This window comes from Sturnira hondurensis, unplaced genomic scaffold, assembly GCF_014824575.4.
Source record: "Sturnira hondurensis isolate 20B ecotype Veracruz unplaced genomic scaffold, ASM1482457v3 Scaffold0007865, whole genome shotgun sequence".
Classification (NCBI taxonomy): Eukaryota; Metazoa; Chordata; class Mammalia; order Chiroptera; family Phyllostomidae; genus Sturnira; species Sturnira hondurensis.
Window position 1 is genome coordinate 14,868,676 of NW_028080496.1, and position 19,781 is coordinate 14,888,456.

General features: G+C 48.2%; 1 protein-coding gene across 2 annotated transcripts in view; it reads right to left on the reverse strand.

Annotated features, from left to right (window-relative positions):
- Positions 1 to 19,781, reverse strand: part of CYFIP1 (cytoplasmic FMR1 interacting protein 1) — an 89,464-nt gene that overhangs the window by 27,854 nt on the left and 41,829 nt on the right. Inside the window, exons 12-21 of one of the 2 annotated variants that reach the window (XM_037053820.1) lie at positions 18,051 to 18,173; positions 15,781 to 15,906; positions 14,135 to 14,301; positions 11,899 to 12,046; positions 10,587 to 10,740; positions 9,185 to 9,341; positions 7,936 to 8,032; positions 6,838 to 6,914; positions 6,621 to 6,729; positions 4,614 to 4,733 (exon numbers count right to left, since the gene is read on the reverse strand). In XM_037053820.1, the coding sequence (XP_036909715.1) occupies positions 4,614 to 4,733; positions 6,621 to 6,729; positions 6,838 to 6,914; positions 7,936 to 8,032; positions 9,185 to 9,341; positions 10,587 to 10,740; positions 11,899 to 12,046; positions 14,135 to 14,301; positions 15,781 to 15,906; positions 18,051 to 18,173 (1,278 nt within the window). Of the gene's footprint in view, positions 1 to 4,613; positions 4,734 to 6,620; positions 6,730 to 6,837; positions 6,915 to 7,935; positions 8,033 to 9,184; positions 9,342 to 10,586; positions 10,741 to 10,981; positions 11,130 to 11,898; positions 12,047 to 14,134; positions 14,302 to 15,780; positions 15,907 to 18,050; positions 18,174 to 19,781 lie in introns of both variants that reach the window. The other variant, XM_037053821.1, reaches the window with a different exon arrangement.

Below are 19,781 nucleotides of genomic sequence, written 5' to 3' on the forward strand. Positions count from 1 at the left end.
CTTCCTTCTCCTCACTTTGGGCTTTGCTTGTTCTTGTTTTTCTAGTTCCATAAAGTGTAATGTTAGACTGTTCGAGATTTTTCTTGTTTCTTGAGGTAGGTTTGTATTGATATAAACTTTCCTTAGTATAACTTTTGCTGCATCCCACAGATTTGAGTATGTCATAGTTTCATTTTCATTTGTCTCTACACATCTTTTGATATCTTCTTTTATCTCCTCATTCACCCAATAGTCGTTCATTGGCATCCTGTTTAATCTCTACATATTTGTGATTTTTTTTCTAGCTCTCCTCTTGTAGTTGCCAGTTTCATATTGCTGTGGTTGGAAAAGGTGCTTGATATGATTTGAATCTTCTTGAATTTATTGACTTGTTTTGTGCATAAGCATGTGGTCTATCCTAGAGAAAGTTCCTGGTCTCCTGTGTCACTCAAGTCTACTGTTTCCTTATTGACTTTGTCTGGATGATCTACCCATTGATGAAAGTGGGGTGTTCAAGTTCTCCACTATTATGGCATTATTGTCAATTCCTCTCTTTTTATCTGTTAATAATGGCTTTGTATAGTTTGGTGCTACCAGGTGGAGTACATATATATTAATAAATGTTATGACCTCTTGGTGGACTGTCCCTTTTATCATTTCTAAATGTCCATCTTTGTCTCATTACCTTTTTTGTCTTGAACTCTATTTCATCAGATGTAAGTGTGGCAATACAATTTTCTCTAGATACCATTTGGTTGAAGTATCATATTTAACCTCTCACTTTGAGCTTCTGTTTGTCTTGAGTGCTGAAAATAGTCTCCTGAAGGTGGAATATAGTTGGATCTTCTTCTTCTTCTTTTTAAGATTTTATTTATTTATCTTTAGAGAGGAAGGGAAGGAGAGAAATATCAAGGTATAGTTACTTCTGGTGAGTCCCTTGCTGGGAACCGGCCAGCAACCCAGGCATGTGCCCTGACTGGGAATCGAACCGCAATCGTGTGGTTCGCAGGCCCGCGCTCAATCCACTGTGCTACACCAGACAGGACTGGATCTTCTTTTCTTTAAAAAAAGATTTACCCATTTATTTTTAGAGAGAGGGAAAGGGAGGGAGAAAGAGAGGGAAAGAAACGTCAATGTGTGGTTGCCTCTCACACACCCCCTACTGGGGACCTGGCCACAAACCAGGCATGCGTCCTGACTGGGAATTGAACCAGCAACCTTTCCATTCGAAGGCTGGAGCTCACCACTGAGCCACACCAGCCAAGACTGGTCCTGTTTTTTCATCCATCCAGCTACTCCATTCCTTTTGATGCTGAGTTCTGTCATTCACATCTAAAGAGATCACTAATGTATACGAAGATGTACTACAGCCAATTTATGCTTTGTTTTCCGGTTGGTCTGTACCTCCATTGTTCCTTCTCCTTTGTGTTCCTGTCTGCTATTCGAGTTTGACTGTTTTCTAGAATGATTTTCTCTGCTTTTTCTTTTTTTTATGTTCCATGTCTCTGATCTGGATTTTTGTTTTGTGGTCACCAGAAGGTTTGCATGAAATATCTCACAGCTAAGATAGTCTTTTTTCATCTAATTGCATCTTATCTTCATTCACCTGTACAAGTTCAGTCCTCTTCCTCCTCCCCTTTTGTTTTTGTTGTCACAAATTACCTCTTTTTATGGTGTGTGTTCACTGCCAAACTGTAGTACCTAGTTATGTTTGATGCCTTTCCCCCCATAACCTTTAAAATTGTTTAACGTGCCGTTCATTTTTTTTAGCATTTTATTTATTTATTTTAGACAGAGGGGAAGGGAGAGAGAAAGAGAGGGAGAGAAACATCAGTGTGTGGTTGCCTCTTGTGCACACCCTACTGGGGACCTGGTCTGCAACTCAGGGATGTGCCCTGACTGGGAATCGAACCAGTGACCCTTCAGTTAACAGGCTGGCACTCAATCCACTGAGCGACACACACTAGGGCTCTGCTTCATATCTTAAAGACAGTGTTGCTGGATAAAGTATTCTTAGGTGGTGATTTCATTCATTCAATATTTTGAATATATTTTTCCTCTTCTCCATACTGTATGGTTTCTACTGAGACATATGATAATCTGTTATTTCTTTTGTAGGTGACTTTGTTTTCTTCCGGGATACTATGAGAATTCTTTATCATTAACTCTTGATAGTTTTAATAGGAGTCTTAGAGAAGGTCTTCTATTAGTGACATATTAAGTCATTGTATCGGGTTGGCTAAAAAGTTCACTTGTTTTGTCCCATATGATGGCTCCAGCAGTGCTTAGTTGTCTTTAATGTCATTTGAAACAGTTTTGTTAGATTGTACTGTGACAGCTGTCATATCAACGTGCATTTAAAACAAAGCTTATCGAAATTGTTGAATTTTTGTGCAGTCATTTTAATATTGAGGATGGAAGAAGATACACAACATTTTCGGCATGTGTTTAATTATTAAAAGAAAGGTAAAAATGCCACTGAAATGCAAAGATTTGTGCAGTGGATGGAGAAAGTGCTGTGACTGATTGACCGTTTCAAAAGGGGTTTGTGGAGTTTCTTGGTACTATTGGCATTCTGGCCAAACAGTTCTTTGCTATGAGTCTGTCTTACACACTGGAAGATGTTTAGCAGCGCCCCTGACCTCTGCCCACTAGAAGCCAATAGTGGGAGAGAGTCGATGTACTCAAAATATCTCAATCAATGAAGTTACTGGCGACAACGAAAAATGTGCCTTGTATTTCATGGAAAAAACTAAACAACCATTTTGGCCAGCTCAATACTTGCATGTCCTCCTCCTACCCCAGGCTTGAAAAATTCTCGTCCATCGTTTCTCCGAATAGGCTCTCTGTTCCCTTCGGTTTCTCTTCTCCTGGGCCACCCGTTGTCCCCACGCTGCTCCTTCCAATGGAGGCAGATAGTTCTCAAAAGGTTCACAGTTCTCTTCTTAGACCTGAATCCTTTCATTTCACTCTTTGAGCTGGCTAGTTCTCTTTTCCGTCTGGACCACTATTTCCAATGATTCCTAGTATTCTTTATCACATTTATTGAGTTCTTCAGTCCAGAATTTGTTTCATTCTTTTTTTTTCTCAGAGAGAGATGAAGGGAAAGAGGAAGAGAGAGAAACATCGATGTGAGAGAGAGGCATCAGTTGGTTGCCTCCCCTACATGCCTGGACCAGGGACCGAACCTGCAACCTTTTGGTTTTGGGACAACGCTCCAACTGAGCCATACCATCCAGGGCTCATTCTTTTTTATAGTTTCAATCTTTTTGGTAAAGTACTCCTTTTCTTCATTAATTCTATTCCTGGGCTCAGTCAATGGCCTTTCTCAGTTTTCCTCATGATTGCCATTTTGAACTCTGTGTCATTCAAATTACAGACTTCCTTGACTTTGGGCCTATTTTCTGGAGACTTGCCACTTTCTCTGTTACCACACTGCTTTGGTTGTTCACAGTACTCAAGAGACTATCCATCTGCCAAGGTGTCTGAGGTAGTAAACTCTTGTTCAGTTTTTCATCTTGACAATACTGCAGGTTGATAAACAGGTCTTTCTTTGGTTTTCCAGTAGATGGCGCTGTAGTGCAAGTTTTTACGTGCATTTTCTCTGACCTGTTCTTCCTGCAGCCCCAAGGTTGTATGTGTGTATGGTGGGTGGGTGGGTGGGACATTGCTGTGGCTGTGAGAATCATTGCTTGGAGGACTCAGTGGAGGTGTTCCTGCTGTGTCCAGGTTGCCTTGGCGTCAGGACACAGCCACTGTGGCAGGGGGTGGGGGTGTGGCAGGTAGTGGGGAGTAGTGTTCACAAGCCTACAGCACTGCTTCCTTATTCCTCGTGACCACAGGGCTGTGGACATATTTCTTCTGCTGCTACTGGCTTCTGCCGCCAAGGTGGGAGAGGAGGCCAGATTGTCAGGCATCAACACCACCCTCCACTATGGAGCAGTGTGTGGGCCACACACCCTCATCCCTCCACCACTGTCTTAACTGTGGCCAACCAAACACACCTGCAGACCATGTCCGACACACCCCCCATCCTGCCTCCCCAAGCACTCCGATATACCACCTTCAGATGAACCGATGTATCTGCCCCTCGTGTGTCTGTGTACTGAGCAGGGAAAACTTGGCTGGATAACAGTTGCCCGATCTGTTGTAAATTCAAGGGCAGATACAAGGGAGGGCACACAGGAATGATCCTGACGTCATTCTCCAACGCACAACTTTTAACATCCATTCCATCCTGTGCTCTGGTTTTCTTCTTCAGGGACCCTATGGTATGTATGTTGGACCTTCATTGTCCATGTACGATACAGTGTTCTCTCAAATCCTCTTTCTCTGTCTTCATTCCTTTTTGATTTTCAAAACTTTTTTCCTTTCATGCTTTTGCCATGATGAGAAGTGTGACTGATTCAGGTCAGGGATTATTTATTCCTCACAGTCAACTTACAAATGTGAATATCAAGAGCAGATACTAAAAATAACATACCCAGGATAGGCGAAGCTTAATGGATCTCTATGCAAAAACTGAGCATATCCTTGGCTCACTTTATCAATGAGAACAGAAGTCAAATCAGTCAGCATCCTTGTGATTCGTCTCCAGCAAATCCACTCAGCCGGAGGAAGGAAAGAGCACTTACAACGATTGAGGTCAGGTCCTCACTTTCGAACCGTCCAATTGCTAGTTCCAGAGACTTGTACATGGCCACCGAGACGCGCTGGGTAATCAGGCGATTGAGGTCGATGGACCTGCCCAGGAGCTGGGGACGCAGGGGGAGAAAAGTGTCAGCAACAGAAACAAGCATGGATATGCACATCTCTGCCCTAGTGGCTGCTTCTAAAAGATAAGACAAATAATGCACACAATTTAAACACAATAGCCCTGGCTGGTTTGGCTCAGTGGATTGAGTGCCAGCCTGGGAACCAAAGGGTGGCCGGTTCAATTCCCAGTCAGGGCACATGCCTGGGTTTCAGGCCAGGTCCCCAGTAGGGGGCATGCGAGAGGAAACCACACACGAATGTTTCTCTCCCTCACTTTCTCCTTCCCTTCTCACTCTAAGTGTGAATAAATAAAATATTTTAAAATTAAAAAAAAAAGTTAGATTACATTTTATGTATATATACCTACACATACATACATAGGCACCCTCCCTTCCTGCAGCTGAAGTTCGGGCAAGTCAAAGCTGAAACGGACTTTCATAGAGTTGTTTGCACTGACTTTACCGTTACTTCGCAGGCAGGAACCATAAGGCTCAGCAGAGAGCCTGCAGGATTGGGGGCTGTTGGTCAGCACACCCCTTCAACACTGTCCAGGACCATCCACCCAGCACGGCCCACAAATGCGTGACCTCCACAGAGTCACAAGGTAGAGTAAGAGAAACTTACTGCATCTTGATTGCAGAGTCCTAACCACATACATGCATCTCAAAATCATTTCAAAACATAAAAATACAAACTGAACCCTGGTAAAAAATGCTCCCAGATGTGCATGGTGGTTGTCTGTAGATCACAGAATGGTGTAGCAATTTTCCTCCACTGTTCTATTTTCCTAAATTTTTATGATGTATACATAGTGTTTTTAAAGAAAAGATGAGCCCTGGCTGGTATGGCTCAGTGGATTGAGTGCCAGCCTGCGAACCAAAAGGTCATCGGTTCGATTCCCAGTCAGGACACAGGCCTGGGTTGCATGCCAGGTTCCCAGTAGGGGGCATGTGAGAGGCAATCACACATTGATGTTTCTCTCCCTCTCTGTCTCTCTCTTTTTCCCTATCTCTAAAAATAAAGAAAGAAGTAAAATGTAAAAAAGAGAGAAAGAAACAGAAGATGAACAGTGTGGTTTTATTCTCTGCACTAGCCAGGAGAAAGCTCCTTTCTGACACCTCTGACCTGACAGGCATTCCTCATTTCTCAGAACTTCTTTTTAAAAAAATCCTCACCTGAAGGGACATTTATTGATTTTCAGAGAGCGAGGGAGGGAGAGAGAGAGAAACATCAATATGAGAAACATAGATTGTTTTCTTCCTGTATACACCCTGACCAGGGATGGAACCTACATCCTTGGTATGCACCCTCAGTGGAAATGGAACCTGTGACCTTTCAGTGTCCAGGTCAATGCTCCAGCCAACTGAGCCACCCAGCCAGGGCTCAGAGCTTCTTCTCAAGCTCTGGCATCTGAGCTCCCAGAGAGGAGCCAAGGCCTCTGGCCCCACACCTGCCCCGGGAGTGGGGAGCGGAGCCAGGGGCACAGCACTGCAAGCTTTCCCTTTAGTTTCAGGTTATCTAATAGAAAGCGCTTGTTTTTAAAATCTTTAAGATTTTATTTATTTAGTTTTAGAGAGCAGGGAAAGAGAGAAACAATGTGTGAAAGATACATCATCAGTTGCCTCTCACACACCCCCTACTGGCGACGTGGCCTGCAACCCAGGCATGTGCCCTGACTGGAAACCGAACCTGTGACCTTTCAGTTTGCAGCCCAGCACTCAATCCACTGAGCCACACCAGCCAGAAGTATCTTTAAAATTTTAACAATTTATAAAGACATTCCCACTGTCATATAACATACTGCCATCTACTAAAAGCCAGCTAACTCTATGAGTTCACTTCAAAAGTTACCTGCAGGTCACCACGCCAGGAAAGGCCTCACTCACCTGCACGTGCCTCTGTTTGAGGAGCGTCTCGTAGCGGTTGGAGGGCGGGAGGTGGATTGCTGCCCCCTGATTCTTGCATTCAGATCGTAACCGTTTATCAAGAAGCAAACTAGAAGGGAAGGCAGAGGGGGCGTTTCTCACTTGCTCTGAGTTTCAATGCAAATATGATATCAAGTTACCCAAGGTTTCCTAGGCAAACCACAAACCATATACTCACCTTCCAGCCATAACCTTATAATATGCAAATATCTGGTCTGCCAACTTGTAAACAAACTGGTCAAAGCATAGATTCACCTGAAAAACAAAATAAGCAGACATTCCACTTTGATTCCCTGAATCAAAATCAAGTAACACACTTAAAAAATATCTTTTGATTCAGCAATTCCAGTTCTGAGTATATAAGAAGGAAACAAAAATACTAGCTTGAAAAAATATCTGGCCCTGGCTTGTGTGGCTCTCAGTGGATTGAGGGCTGGCCTGCAAACCAAAGGGTTGCTGGTTCAATTCCCAGTCAGGGCACATGCCTAGGTTGTGGGCCAGGTCACCAGTAGAGTGCGTGGGAGAGGCAACAACACACTGATGTTTCTCTCCTCTTTCTCCTTCCCTTTCCCTGTGTTTAAAAGTAAATAAATAAAATCTTTTAAAAAAAGAAAAGAAAAGACATCTGCAACCCACCGCCACTGTAGCAGTACTCCCAGCAGGAAAGGTACGGAAGCAGCTTGTCTGTTCACAGCATCTCCAGGCATGGGCGGGCTGTCCAGTGTAAAAGCACCTCACCCAACAGTTTATACTGTTTGTTGTTTAATTTTGAAAATATGTTTATTGATTTTAGAGAGAGAGAGACACACATCGATATGAGAAAGAAACATCCATAGGTTACCTCCATATGCAGTGACCAGGGATCGAACCTGCAACCGTTTGGTGTATGGGATGAGGCTGCAACCCACTGACCCACCTGGCCGGGGCACAGATTACTGTACTTTGCCGTGCATAACACACACCCATATTTTTGTGCGCATTATACACAGGATTATATCCATTATTATACCTGAAGTATGTAATCATAATATGCATCCTTATTTTTCCCTAAAAAATTGGGGCAAAAAGGTACACACAGCAAAATACAGTATATTGTAAGACTAATTGACACATGAGTAGATGCATAGAAAAAAGTGCAGACAGAAGGATTCACCCCAACTATCAATTCCAAAAGCTTGTTCTACTGTTCAAACCTCACTGTGTCAGAAAGTTTGCTTCCTTGATGCTCAGAACCAGAAAATTAAAGAAAGCTTGTTTAAGGCGCCTGGGCTCTCACCTCCGCCTCGATTTCGTCGTAAAGAAACTGCTTGTTGAACTTGGTGAGGGCGTAGTGGGCGCTGTCGTTGTACAGGTCCAGCGAGTAGAGGACATACCTGCGGAGGGCAGGCGGTCAGCCGGCCTTGCTCGCAGAGCTTCCCCTGCCCCCGCCCAGAACCACCACTGCTCCGCTCTCATGGGTTGTGGGAGGAGTCAGTCACGTCTCACGCCGTGGCAGCTGCTGCGGGGCCCCGCCCACGCGCCATGCACGCCAGCGGCCCTGAGCGGGACACGGAGACTCAGGCCACTCGGACAGGCCAAGGCCCCAGCCGCGGCACTCCTGCCTTATCCTGTTTCAAAGAGTTTTACCACAAGAGGCAGTATTTTTTATAACCACAAAAACTAGTGATTCTCTTAGTTTTAAAAGTGAACTATTCCTAACAAACATTGGGTACAATGTTTAAAACATCAGCATTTGCATCAGAAAGAGACCCAGTCTATTTTGTGTGCTCTAAATTAAGCAAAAATGCTGTCATAAAAACAAAATGAAGGAAACAATAACAATAATAATAGTAATGATAAAAAGAGTGAATTGCCCAACTTAAAAAGAAAAACGCAGGCCCTGTCTCCCACGGGCGACCACCAGCATGCACAGCGTGGTGCAAAGACCCACGTCTGCACAAAAGGTGGTGACCAGAAATTTCCAGCAGTAAGGTCCCTTGGAGAGTGTGAGGCTGCCCCTTTAGCAGGGGGAGGGCCGTGTGAGCAGCAGAGCCAAGCCAACCCCAACAGGGCGACCCCAAGGCACAGTGCACGCCAAGGCACCTGCATCCGCCCACCCGGGTCCCTACAAGACAAGACAGCTCCGTTTTCTACTAGTTTCTATTCATGGATTCCCTAATTTGAATGTTTCTGACGCCTGCCCCGGCCGTGAGCTCTGACCTCAAAACAAAGCTGTTCAGTCAACCCTTCCTCTCCCTAACTCACCTGGTTGGAGGGTGTGCCCGGTGAGAGGCCGGGCCACATCTCCTGTCCCCATTCCCAGATGAGTCCCCAGCCTCACCTGCCTGGACCCGGTGGCAAGTGCTCCCACCTGAGCTCCTGACTGTCCTCAAAACCCACAAAACCCACTAAACCCATGACTGGTATTAACCTCTGAAATCTCAGCCAAGAATGACGCCGCCGAATGAAGTGCTGAACACAGTCCCTTCCCCTGCCTTCCACCCCCAAAGGCCACCAAAAAGACCCAGGTCCCTGAGGACACTCACTCCATCATGGACGCCTCCTTGGTCTCCAGGATGTGGTCTGTCAGGATCCAGGGCATGGACATCTCGATGGGGAACTGCATCCTCCGGCCCATCGTCAGCTCCAGGAAGAACTCACGGAACCACAGCTGGGACAGGTCGCAGCACTGCTGCAGCGTTTCTTGGAGGGCACAGACAACAGCGTGTCTGTCTGTGCCACGCCAGACAGGCTCGGCAGACGAGAGACGGACAGGATGCGGGCCCGTGCTGGGCGCCAGTGCCTGCGCAGTCAGCCCTGAGCCATGCAGGAGAGGGCGTGAGCGGACGGGGTCCCGGGGCGCCTCACGCTAGGGACGGGCCACTCTGGGCAAAGCCACCCTGGACTGTGCTCACTCTCGCCCAGGGAAAGAACAGAGTCGGTGTCCAGCCACTGGTGGGCCCGGCATAGACACCTGTGCCAAAAATGGACCTAAGTTACCCCTGTGAGCCCCCTGGGGAGACTGGGAGAAAAAAACAGTCCTCTTGAAAGGTAAAAATAAACCAGAATTACTTTATTTTAATTAGGATTAAAACACAGCATTAAGTGCATGCTCAATGCAGGTTTATCTTATGCAACATGAAGACATTTATTCTTCTAAGTTTCTGTCCTGTGCCCTGGCTAGGTGGCTCAACTGGTTGGAGCATCGTCCTTGTGACTGAAAGGTCATGGGTTCGATTTCCAGCCAGGGCACGTACTTAGGTTGTGGGTTCAGTCGCTGGTTGGGGCACATGAGAGGTTTCTCTCCCTCTCTCCCTTCCTCTCAAATTCATAGTCATATTAGGATGAGGATTAAAAAACAAACCTATCTTGTGATGGAGTGAAAAACAAAAAGCTACTGTTAACTGCAAACCTGCAGTGCCCCAACCAAGACAAGAGACCGGCTCTGAGCATTCGGCCATGACACAGGGGTAAACGTGGACAACTCCGTGGTGACAGAGGGCACCTGCCTGGCACCCTCCTGGTCAAGGCCCCCAGCGTCACCCCGGGCTGGTGGCCTGCGTCAGGTAACCTGCCGTGTCACATGCCTCACTGTCCGAGGGGCCTGTTTTTATGATTCGTCACTGTCTTGGTCCTGAACCAGGTGACAGATTCTTTTTGCCTGTTCTGGGTCCCCCGGCGGTTACTAGGACTTTGTGGTCAGGTATAAGGGCCAGCTACGGCCCCCCAGCCCCCACGTCCCTGATGCCACGCCGCTCAGAGGGAGCCCCTGGCTGGCCATGCGTTTACAGTGACAGGTGAGGGGATGCCACGAGGGTCACAACACACGTCGCCACGGGGATGTGAGGGGACCACAGCAGGGGACGGTCAGGCAGGCGGAAGCATTCTCGACGGTATTAGTGGTGTTAGGACATGCTGGGCCGGGCGCCGGGCCACGGCCTCTCTTACCACTGAAATTTATCAAGTGAGTGTAGAAGAAGGACTCGCGATGAAATTTTTCTATGTCCAAAATCGTGGGCCCTTCAAGGCTACTTCTCAAAGTTTTCTTGGAACCACTTTTGTCCGCAATGAGGGACTCTAGCATGGTTCTCACCATGTAAAGCTGCGTTATCCAAGGGAACATTCACGGGGGAGAAAATACACACGGTACATTAGTTGTGCTGACCTGCCATCGCCCAATGCAGAGCTGTTTCTGATCTGGGCCGGGCGCCCGCCCGCTCCTCTAAGGGCGGTTGGGCGCCCAAGTACGTGGCCGCGTGGCTGCTGCCTGGGAGGAAGGACCTGCCTCGGAGCCATCCACCTCCGTGCGTGGAGATCGACAAGATAAACGAACGATGTCTTACCACCGAAGGTTAAAAGAGGCGGATAGGTGTAGGACTGCCTCAGAAACGCGTTAACCACATGCAACAGCCTTTCCATGCCCAGAGACTTGAGCTGCCGCAGCAGCTCAGCAGAGCTCAAGGACTCCGCCATGGTGCGCACCAGGTACAGCTAGACACGGACAGACACGGGGGAGAGGCGGGAGAGAGGCGTTAGTCACATGACACGCGGAGCAGGGACACGCACACGGGACGGACACAGAGAGGCCTTCCTCCCGGAGCCTGTGCATTTCGCTAGCGGCCAGCGCCATGCTTCGCTGGTAATTCTCAGAGTTTCTGGCAGAAGAGACCATTAAAGCCCCAACAGAGAGGTGACATGACGGGCCAAGCCCCCAAAGAGGAGGAGGAAGCGGAAGGGCTTACAGTCAGGTGTGAGTCAGAAAAAGCTGCCACAGTTGGGGGGATCGGGGACGGGGACCCAGGCGGGAGAAATAGAGAACAGCAGCATTGACTAAGTCTGGGGACACACAAAAGTAACATTTTAAAATTTTGCCAAGTTTGGTATTTAAGAAGGATCTTTCCTGGCCCAGTATAACACTATAACCATGCACAGAAACACCCCCTGGAAACAACCCCCCCCCCAGAAACACAGCGTCAATGTGGACAGGCTATCCCCCATACTTTGGACATGGGAGTAAAGACAGCCAAATAAGTTCAGCATGCAAATGACTGAACCCTACAGGCCCAGGGGCATCCTGGCCAATGTCCCAGGCTCACATGGGCCAGGAACAGAGTGGCAGAAAGGCCACGGTACTCGAGCTTCCTGGGCAGGCGCAGGTGGCAGCATTTCACTCCCAGCCTCGCTGCCCGACTGGCCAGCTCAGGGCTGGCCCACTCAGAGGGAGGGGGGAGGGGACAGGGAGAAGCAGGGGAGCAAGAACCTGTGTGCTGGAGGGTCCCACAGCGCGCCGGGGCACTTTAATGTCGAAGCCACTTTTGGGGTCTTTCTCGCCCCGGAGGGCCGGGTCATTGAAGGGTTCGTGGCCTGTCTCCCAGTCGCACACCGTCTTCCTGATGGCCTGCAGGACACTAGAAAACGGGGTGCACGGCGCTGACATAGTCAGGACACTGAGAGTCACAGCCTCTCCTTACCTGAGGCACAGCTCTCACACAGTCATGCCCCTGGGAATGGGGGGAGCCAGGGGGGACGAGGTGCTGGACCGATTTACCAGGACATTTAAAAAATAAGTTGTTCTGCCCTGGCTGGTGTGGCTCAGTGAGTTGAGCGCCAGCCTGCGAACCGAAAGGCCCCAGGTTCGATGCCCAGTCAGGGCACAGGCCTGGGTTTGCGGGCCAGGTCCCCAGTAGGGGGTGCACAAGGGGCAACCACACATGGATGTTTCTGTCTCTCTCTTTCTCCCTCCTTTCCCCTGTTTCTAAAAATAAATAAAACCTTGAATAAAAATAGGCTGTCCTCTTGGGGACACCACTAGGCCCAAAAGATCTGACGGGGTTGTAATTTGCATCCGTTAGATCAGAAGTGAAGTTTTATTTTCTGAACAGTGAGTCATGCTTAAGGCAGCAGGAGCACAGCTCACAAACACCCATTCTAGGAGCTGACACGTGACCTCCCAGCAGCTGAACGCCATTTCCTAACAGGAACATGAACTCACCTACACAACTGGGGTAACGGGGCCTGTGCCCCTAACTCATGTGGCACATGTGCCCCGCCCCGACCAGGGCTCCACAGGCGTTGGACTCACGGCAGACGCACCAACACACCTATCCTGATCATTTCACAGGGAAGGTGCCAGGTGACAATGGAGTTATTCAAGTTACCCAGACTACCCTGCACATTGCCACATCATGAGCATCCCATGTGGAACACATGAGCACTTCATTAATGTTAAACCCCACACCACGCCAGGGGACTAATACACTAACTATGACGCAACACAATGAAATCAATGCACTTGAGAACCGTGTGAGCTTCATTTGACAAAGGTGTCTCTAAAAGACAACTTTAGCTGAGGGCAGGGGAGTGGTGTGGTGTGGCTCAGTGGATTGAGCACCGGCCTCCGAACCAAAAGGTCCCTGGTTCGATTCCCAGTCAGGGCACAAGCCTGGGCTTGCAAGCCAGGTCCCCAGTAGGGGGCACCCGAGAGGCAACCACACATTGATGTTTCTCTCCCTCTCTTCCCTCCCTCTAAAATCTTTAAAAAAGACTGCTACACCACATTCTTGGCTGACCATGGCAAAACTAGCTCAGGACTGCCACAGGTTCTTGGCTGACCATGGCAAAACTAGCTCAGGACTACCACAGGTCCACAGGTTCTTGGCATGTCCTGCAGTTTCTGACCAGTTTGTAGGACAGGCCAAAAGAGACAGAAGCAAAAACACTGAAACTGAGAAACTGAGATGGAAGATGGAATGCTGGGAATGCTGGGCTGCGTGTCCCCACAGGCCCGGAGGTCCTCAGGCAGATTCTGAGACACCCACCCCCGGCCCTGAGATGCATGCACCGTGGTCCCTGGATCTCCAGACTGTGTGGACACCATGCCATTGATTTATTGTAGAGGGCTGTACAGAGCAGTAACTGGACCCTTGCCCTACACTTGGGATGGAATTTATCAAATGGTGTCTGGAGGTTAGAATTAAATGTGCTAAACATATTGGGTTAACCAAAACGTTCATTTGGTTTTTCCATAACATGGCTCTAGTGGTGATATTGAAGATGGAAGAAAATATGCAACACGTTCAGCATTATGCCTTATTATTTCAAGAAAGGTAAAAATGCAACTGAAATGCAAAAAAAATATTTTGTAGTGTACAGAGAAGGTGCTGTGAATGATCAAACATGTCAAAAGTGGTCTGTGAGTGAAGTTTTGTGCTAGGGATTTCTCACTGAACGATGCTCCACGGGTCAGATACACCAGGTGAAGTTGACAGCAATTAAATCAAGAATAATCAGCGTTCTACCACGCAAGAGACACCCAGCCTACTCAAAATATCCAAATCAAAGAAGTTATTGGTGAACATGAAAAATATGTCTTTTCTTTTACGGAAAACACCAAATGGACTTTCTGGCCAACCCCATGATTATGAAAATGCCGATCTGGCTGTGGAAACCCACGCTGATACTCCTGTCTCAGACTCTGAGCATGCAGGGGCACTGACCTCTGAATGACGTTCTTTTTCTTCTTGATGGCCTGCCTGAGCGGTTCTCGGAGCGTGACCTGGGCGAAGTCCTGCAAGGCGGCGTAGACCGTGTGCCGGATGGCGTGGTTGAACACGCTCTCCATCCTGCCCATCAGCACCTGAAGGCCCTTGATCATGGCAATCACCTGTGGGGACATGCAGCTCTTGGGGGCCTGAGGGGAGGTGGCCCCACCCCCTGCTCCCCAAACAGCTGCCCACCCTCCCCCCCCACCCTCCCACTGCCCGAGCACCTGCTTGGATTTGTCTAGTGAATTTGTATTGCTTTCTTAAGTAAAGGAGAAATTTCTGTTTTAAAGAAAGAAAATTCTCCAATTCAAATCCAAGTGGAATTCAAATTTCACCCCAATCTGAAGGAAAGTTAAATACATTAGAATTTATGGGGTGGAGAAAAAGGTCGCTGAAAGTTCAATTGTGAGATTTAGAGGCATACATTAGAAAACAAAAAAAGCTTGAAAATAGTAATAGATAATCTAATATTCACCAAATTATCTTTAATCCTCTCCTGAGGATATGTTTACTGATTTTAGATCAAGAGGAAAGGAAGGGAAGGGGACGAGAGAGAGAAACAACGATATAAAAATGCTGGTGGGATGCCTCCCATACACGCCCCAACAGGGCATCAAACCCGACACCTTTTGCTGTACAGGATGATGCTCCAACCAACTGAACCACCCAGCCAGGGCTAATATTAATACGAATTGGTAAAAAGAAAAATTAAATAAACCTCCCAAAAGTAGAGGGAAATAGCCCTGGCTGGTATTGCTCAGTGGATTGAGTGCTGCTGGCCTGTAAACCAGAGGGTCACCAGTTCAATTCCCAGTCAGGGCCCATGCCTGGGTTGCAGGCAAGGTCCCCAGTAGGGGGCGTGCGAGAGGCAACCACACATGATGTTTCTCTCCCTCTCTCTCTTCTTTTCCCTCTCTAAAAATAAATAAATAAAATCTTTAAAAAAAATCTATGAAAGATTCTAATATTTACTTGAAAATACAAAGGACGTTAATTTCCAAAGAGCTCTTACAGACAGAAAGATTTGCTTTTGTTAAAGATTTTATTCATTTATTTATTTTTAGAGAAAGGGGAAAAACAGAGGGAAAGAAACATTGAATCGGTTGCCTCTCATGTGCCCCCAACTGGGGACCTGGCCTGCAACCCAGGCGTGTGCCCTGACTGGGAATTGAACCTGCAGCCTTTCAGTTTCCAGGCCAGCATTCAATCTTCTGAGCCACACCAGCCAGGGCAGAAGATTTCTTTAAAAGGGCAGGAAAAGTACAACCACCAATAAAAGGAAGCTGGCAGTGAAATGAAGGGCCTGCTGCCCAGCACGAGAACGGAGCAGGGGACTCAGCTCTCAGATTCCGGGGCTGCTTCTCTCCTGTGTCACAGCTCCCAGGCGCCCGCCCGCCCCGCCCCAGAGGAGTTATCAGCAGAGACCAGGAAGCCACAGCCTGTTTTATTCCATTGGACAACTGTGACAGATGCCGAGGGCCACCCTACCCAGAAGCAGTGACAAGAAATAGACAGTTTACTGGAGTCTGCCTCCGCCTTGGAAAGGGGTGACGACATGCGGCCAGAGTCACAGGAGGAAGAGAGCAGACCGAGCTCACCTCCACCAGGGCGAACTTCTCCTCGCTGGTGTAGTTGTAGCGCGTGGCGCGCTCGTACTCCTCGGCGTTGTCGGGGCAGTCCTTGTTGGAGTACTTGTCGGTGGGGTGCACGAGCTTCCACGAGTACTGGGGTGGGCGGGAGGAGGGGAGACACACGGCTGACTGCAAAGCGCTGAACCACTGGCTGCGTGCAAGGCGGCCAGAGAGATGGGAGCAGAGGAGCAAGGGTGGGCCAGGTACAGAAGGTCGCCAGGCCAGAGAGCCCCGAGCTGAGGACAACTGTGAGGTGGGACCTCCCCCCAGGGTGGCCTTTCCTCCCCTGGAACATTGCTGGTCATGGAGCTTTAGACCCCCTGTCACTAGGCATGGGTAGACCCCCTGAGAGAGGAGCAGGGGGCTGGACAGCAGCCCCATCCGGCTCCCACACAAGCCCCTTAAGACCACTCCCCCTGGCATTCAGCCCTCAGGACAATGAGGTCTGACCTGCATCCAGCAACCTCGGGAACAAAGCCTTGGGGCTCCTGCCCACAGAGAGAGCTCTGGTCAACCTGGAGGTGCCATCGGGCCTCAGTTAGTTTCACCTCCAGGCCCAGAAAAGCAGCGAGGTCAGGCCAGGCGGGTGACACCATGGCTGACCTCAGGACCAGCCGTGTTGACTGATGACCCCCTGCCCCAGTGCCAACCAATCAGTGGGGACCTGACCCTGAGGAACTACACCTGGAAAGCTGATGAAGGTTCCATTGGGTCCTCCCCTGCAGCCTCCCCTAAAATCCCTGCCTTTGGAAAATGGATAAAACCCCTTAAGACCATGGCTCCAGGGCGCTCACGCGCTCTCTCTCTCCCCCATGCCACGCCTTCCCTGCTCCTTCCCAGATACATTTTTCTTTACCTTTCTTTCTCCTAAGCTCCAAGGGCCCTTCCTTCACCTCTGTAACTTTTCTTCCAGCTCTGTGAGTTTCTAAATAAACTTTCACTTGTATTTGAGTTCCTTGGCTCTGAATTCTCTCCCATCCAAACTCAAGAACTGAGGTTGCCCAACTGAGGTCTAACATGTGGTGTAGCTGCCAACGTTCTGACAAGCTGGCCACAGTCAAAGCCAAGAAAACAGAGGTGGCAAATACAAGGCCCCCAGGCCGAGTCCAGCCCTGACCTTGTTTTATCCAGCCCCGTACACCTTGTTTCTACCCGGAAGCTGCACCAAGCTCCTTGCCCCTAGTGAAGGAGTAGTTACGTATATACAGACCTAACATTACATTAGGCCCTTTGAAGGCAACTGTAAGGCTGATGTGGCCCTCAGTGACAATGAGTTTGACACCCCTATACTAAAAAGTCTTCCTTCTACTATTTGCTGCATCTGAAAATCTCTCTCCATCTCTCTCTCTCTCTCTCTCACACACACACACACAGAATCTATCTCCATAAAACCAGTCTTGCCATGGGAGTATAGGATTAAGAAATATATCAGAGATACAAGAAATACATGAGGGAAAATGGCCTGGGTATTTTGTGTGGAATATCTAAAAATCTAAGTATCTCATCACCATTTAGCAAAAGGATTTGCCTTTCAAATGATCATATCCTCATTCAATATAAAATTTGTCTAAGCAAAATAAACAAAAAAAGGTCACCCATGACTTACAGGAATGCAAATCTTTATGGGGCACCAGAAACCATTTGACGAATGCCATACAAAAGAAACTGATGGCTGCAATTCCAGAGAAAATTCTCTTTAAAGAAATGCAAATTTGCCCTGGCTGGTGTGGCTCAGTGGACTGAGTGTCGGCCTGCAAACCAAAGGGTCACTGGTTCGATTCCCAGTCCTGGCACATGCCTGGGTTGCAGGCCAGGTCCCTGGTAGGAGGTTCATGAGATGAAACCACACATTAATGTTTCCCTCTCTTTCTCTCTCCCTTTCCCTTTCTCTAAAAATAAACAAAATCTTAAAAAAATGTGAATTCAAAATCATCACAGTGGTACAAATTTAAGTCTATTACTGTTTTAACAGATGCAGCCATTTAGTTAACACACATAAATGAAATACATGTTGAGTTGTCTTCCATTTAAACTGATACCTAACCTTATTTCTAGAGCCCAAAATAAAAAGCCCATTTATTCTTGATCCAAAGGCCAAAGTTAATGCAGAAAAAATATCATTTAGCCAATTTCTTGAGGAGTTTGGGTAGAAAAACAATTGTAACCGACTGGGGGCGGGGGAGGGGAGCCGCTTCTCTGCACCCTGTAGTGTCCCCTCTCCGGAGCTGGGTGCCTACCACTTCCATCACGTGTGCACTCCACTGAGACAGCAGCTGCAGGCCCTGCAGGGCCAGGTCGAAGAGCTTCCGGTATTCAGCATCTGTCTTCTGGGCCTCCTGACGGCCCGAACCTGTGACAACCTAGAGAACCCCAGGAGCATCAGAAAGTTGGCCCATATCCAGAAAAACCAGCCCTGTGTTTGCCCTGGACCCATCCAACTCAGTCTAGGAGCCCACCCCAAAGATACTGTCCCCAAAATATGCAATGATGGGGCACACCAGCCTTCCCTGCTGCAGAAGGCGGTGACCATGTCCATGCCCAGCCAGCACAGACTGAAATGCTTCCTGTCTGAAGGCCTCAGATTAACAGCTCCCGCCACCGACATGCTAACTACCTCGTGATTCTGCCGGAGGCCTGAGCAGCCCAGGCATCTCAGGGAAGAGGTGGGGAAACAGGCAGGAACAGGAAGCAGTGACTCAGAGCAGCAGGGGATTGAGAAATATTCTTTCCCTGGCAGCCCTTCTGGAGCCCGGCTGCCTGTAGTTCCAGCCACTTCTGCCTCACGCAGCCTCCCTTGCCACTGCAGAGGATGCCCGACTTTGCACTCTCTCAAAATGGAGTTGAGAGGCGGTTCCCCCATCTTCTCAAGCTAGGTCTTCTCAACCAATGAAGCTTCTTCCCCTGCTCCAAATTTTGATCTAGTGAACACGGGCCTGTCTCCAGAAGCACTGAGCACAGGATGTGGCAGGCCGTGCTGTCAGAATAGGCAGCTAGATATTAATGAAGGAAGGGAGCAAAGGGCATCGAACATTACATATCGGGCTGGCCAAAAAGTTCGTGTCGTCTTCTGTACGATGGCTCTAGTAGTGCTTAGTTAGTTGTCTTTAAGGTCATTTGGAACAATTTTGGCAGACTGGATTGTGACAGCTGTCTTATCAGCGTCCATTTAAAAAAAGCTTATCAAAATTGGTGAATTTTTGTATAGCCATTTTAGTACCGAAGGTGGAAGAAAACACAACATTTTCAGTGTACCACACTTTACTATCTCAAGAAAGGTAGAAACACAACTGAAACGCATAAAAAGACTTGTGCAGTATATGGAGAAGGTGCTGTGACTGATCGAATGTGTCAAAAGTGGTTTACAATGCTTCCTGGTAACACTGACATTTTGGCCAAATAATTCTTTGCCGTGGGGCTGGGCATTCTTTTCCCAGTCTCAAGCACTGGGAAATATTTAGCAGCATCCCTGGCCTCTACCCACTAGCAGCCAATAGCGGGAGAGAGCCAACATACTCAAAATGTCCAAATCAACAAAGTTACTGGTGACAATGAAAAACGTATCTTTTATTTATGGGATAAAAATGAAAGAGACGTTTTGGCCAACTCGATATAATAAACTGGGGAGCTGAGTCAGACAAGAAGCCTGCTTGCTAGGGCGCTGCAGGACTCACAGGCTCCCCAGGGGACGCCTGTGTCCTCCACTCTCAGGACCCACTCCTCTGAGAAGGCTCGTCTGCGGTCCCTATCCTGGGTTAATGAGGGAGGGCTCAAACAGCAGTTAGGAAATTCCTCTGCTGGGCACAGGCCCTGGAGAAGCCCAGGTGGCGCAGGGGGATGTCCTCCTCCAATGAGGCATGTGCAGCAGGAGCAAGGTGGCTCCCAGACAGGGTGGAGCCTAGCCTGGGAGAAGGATCGGATTGAATAAGGGACACTGAACTCCAGAAAATCTAAGAAAATGGATTGGTTAA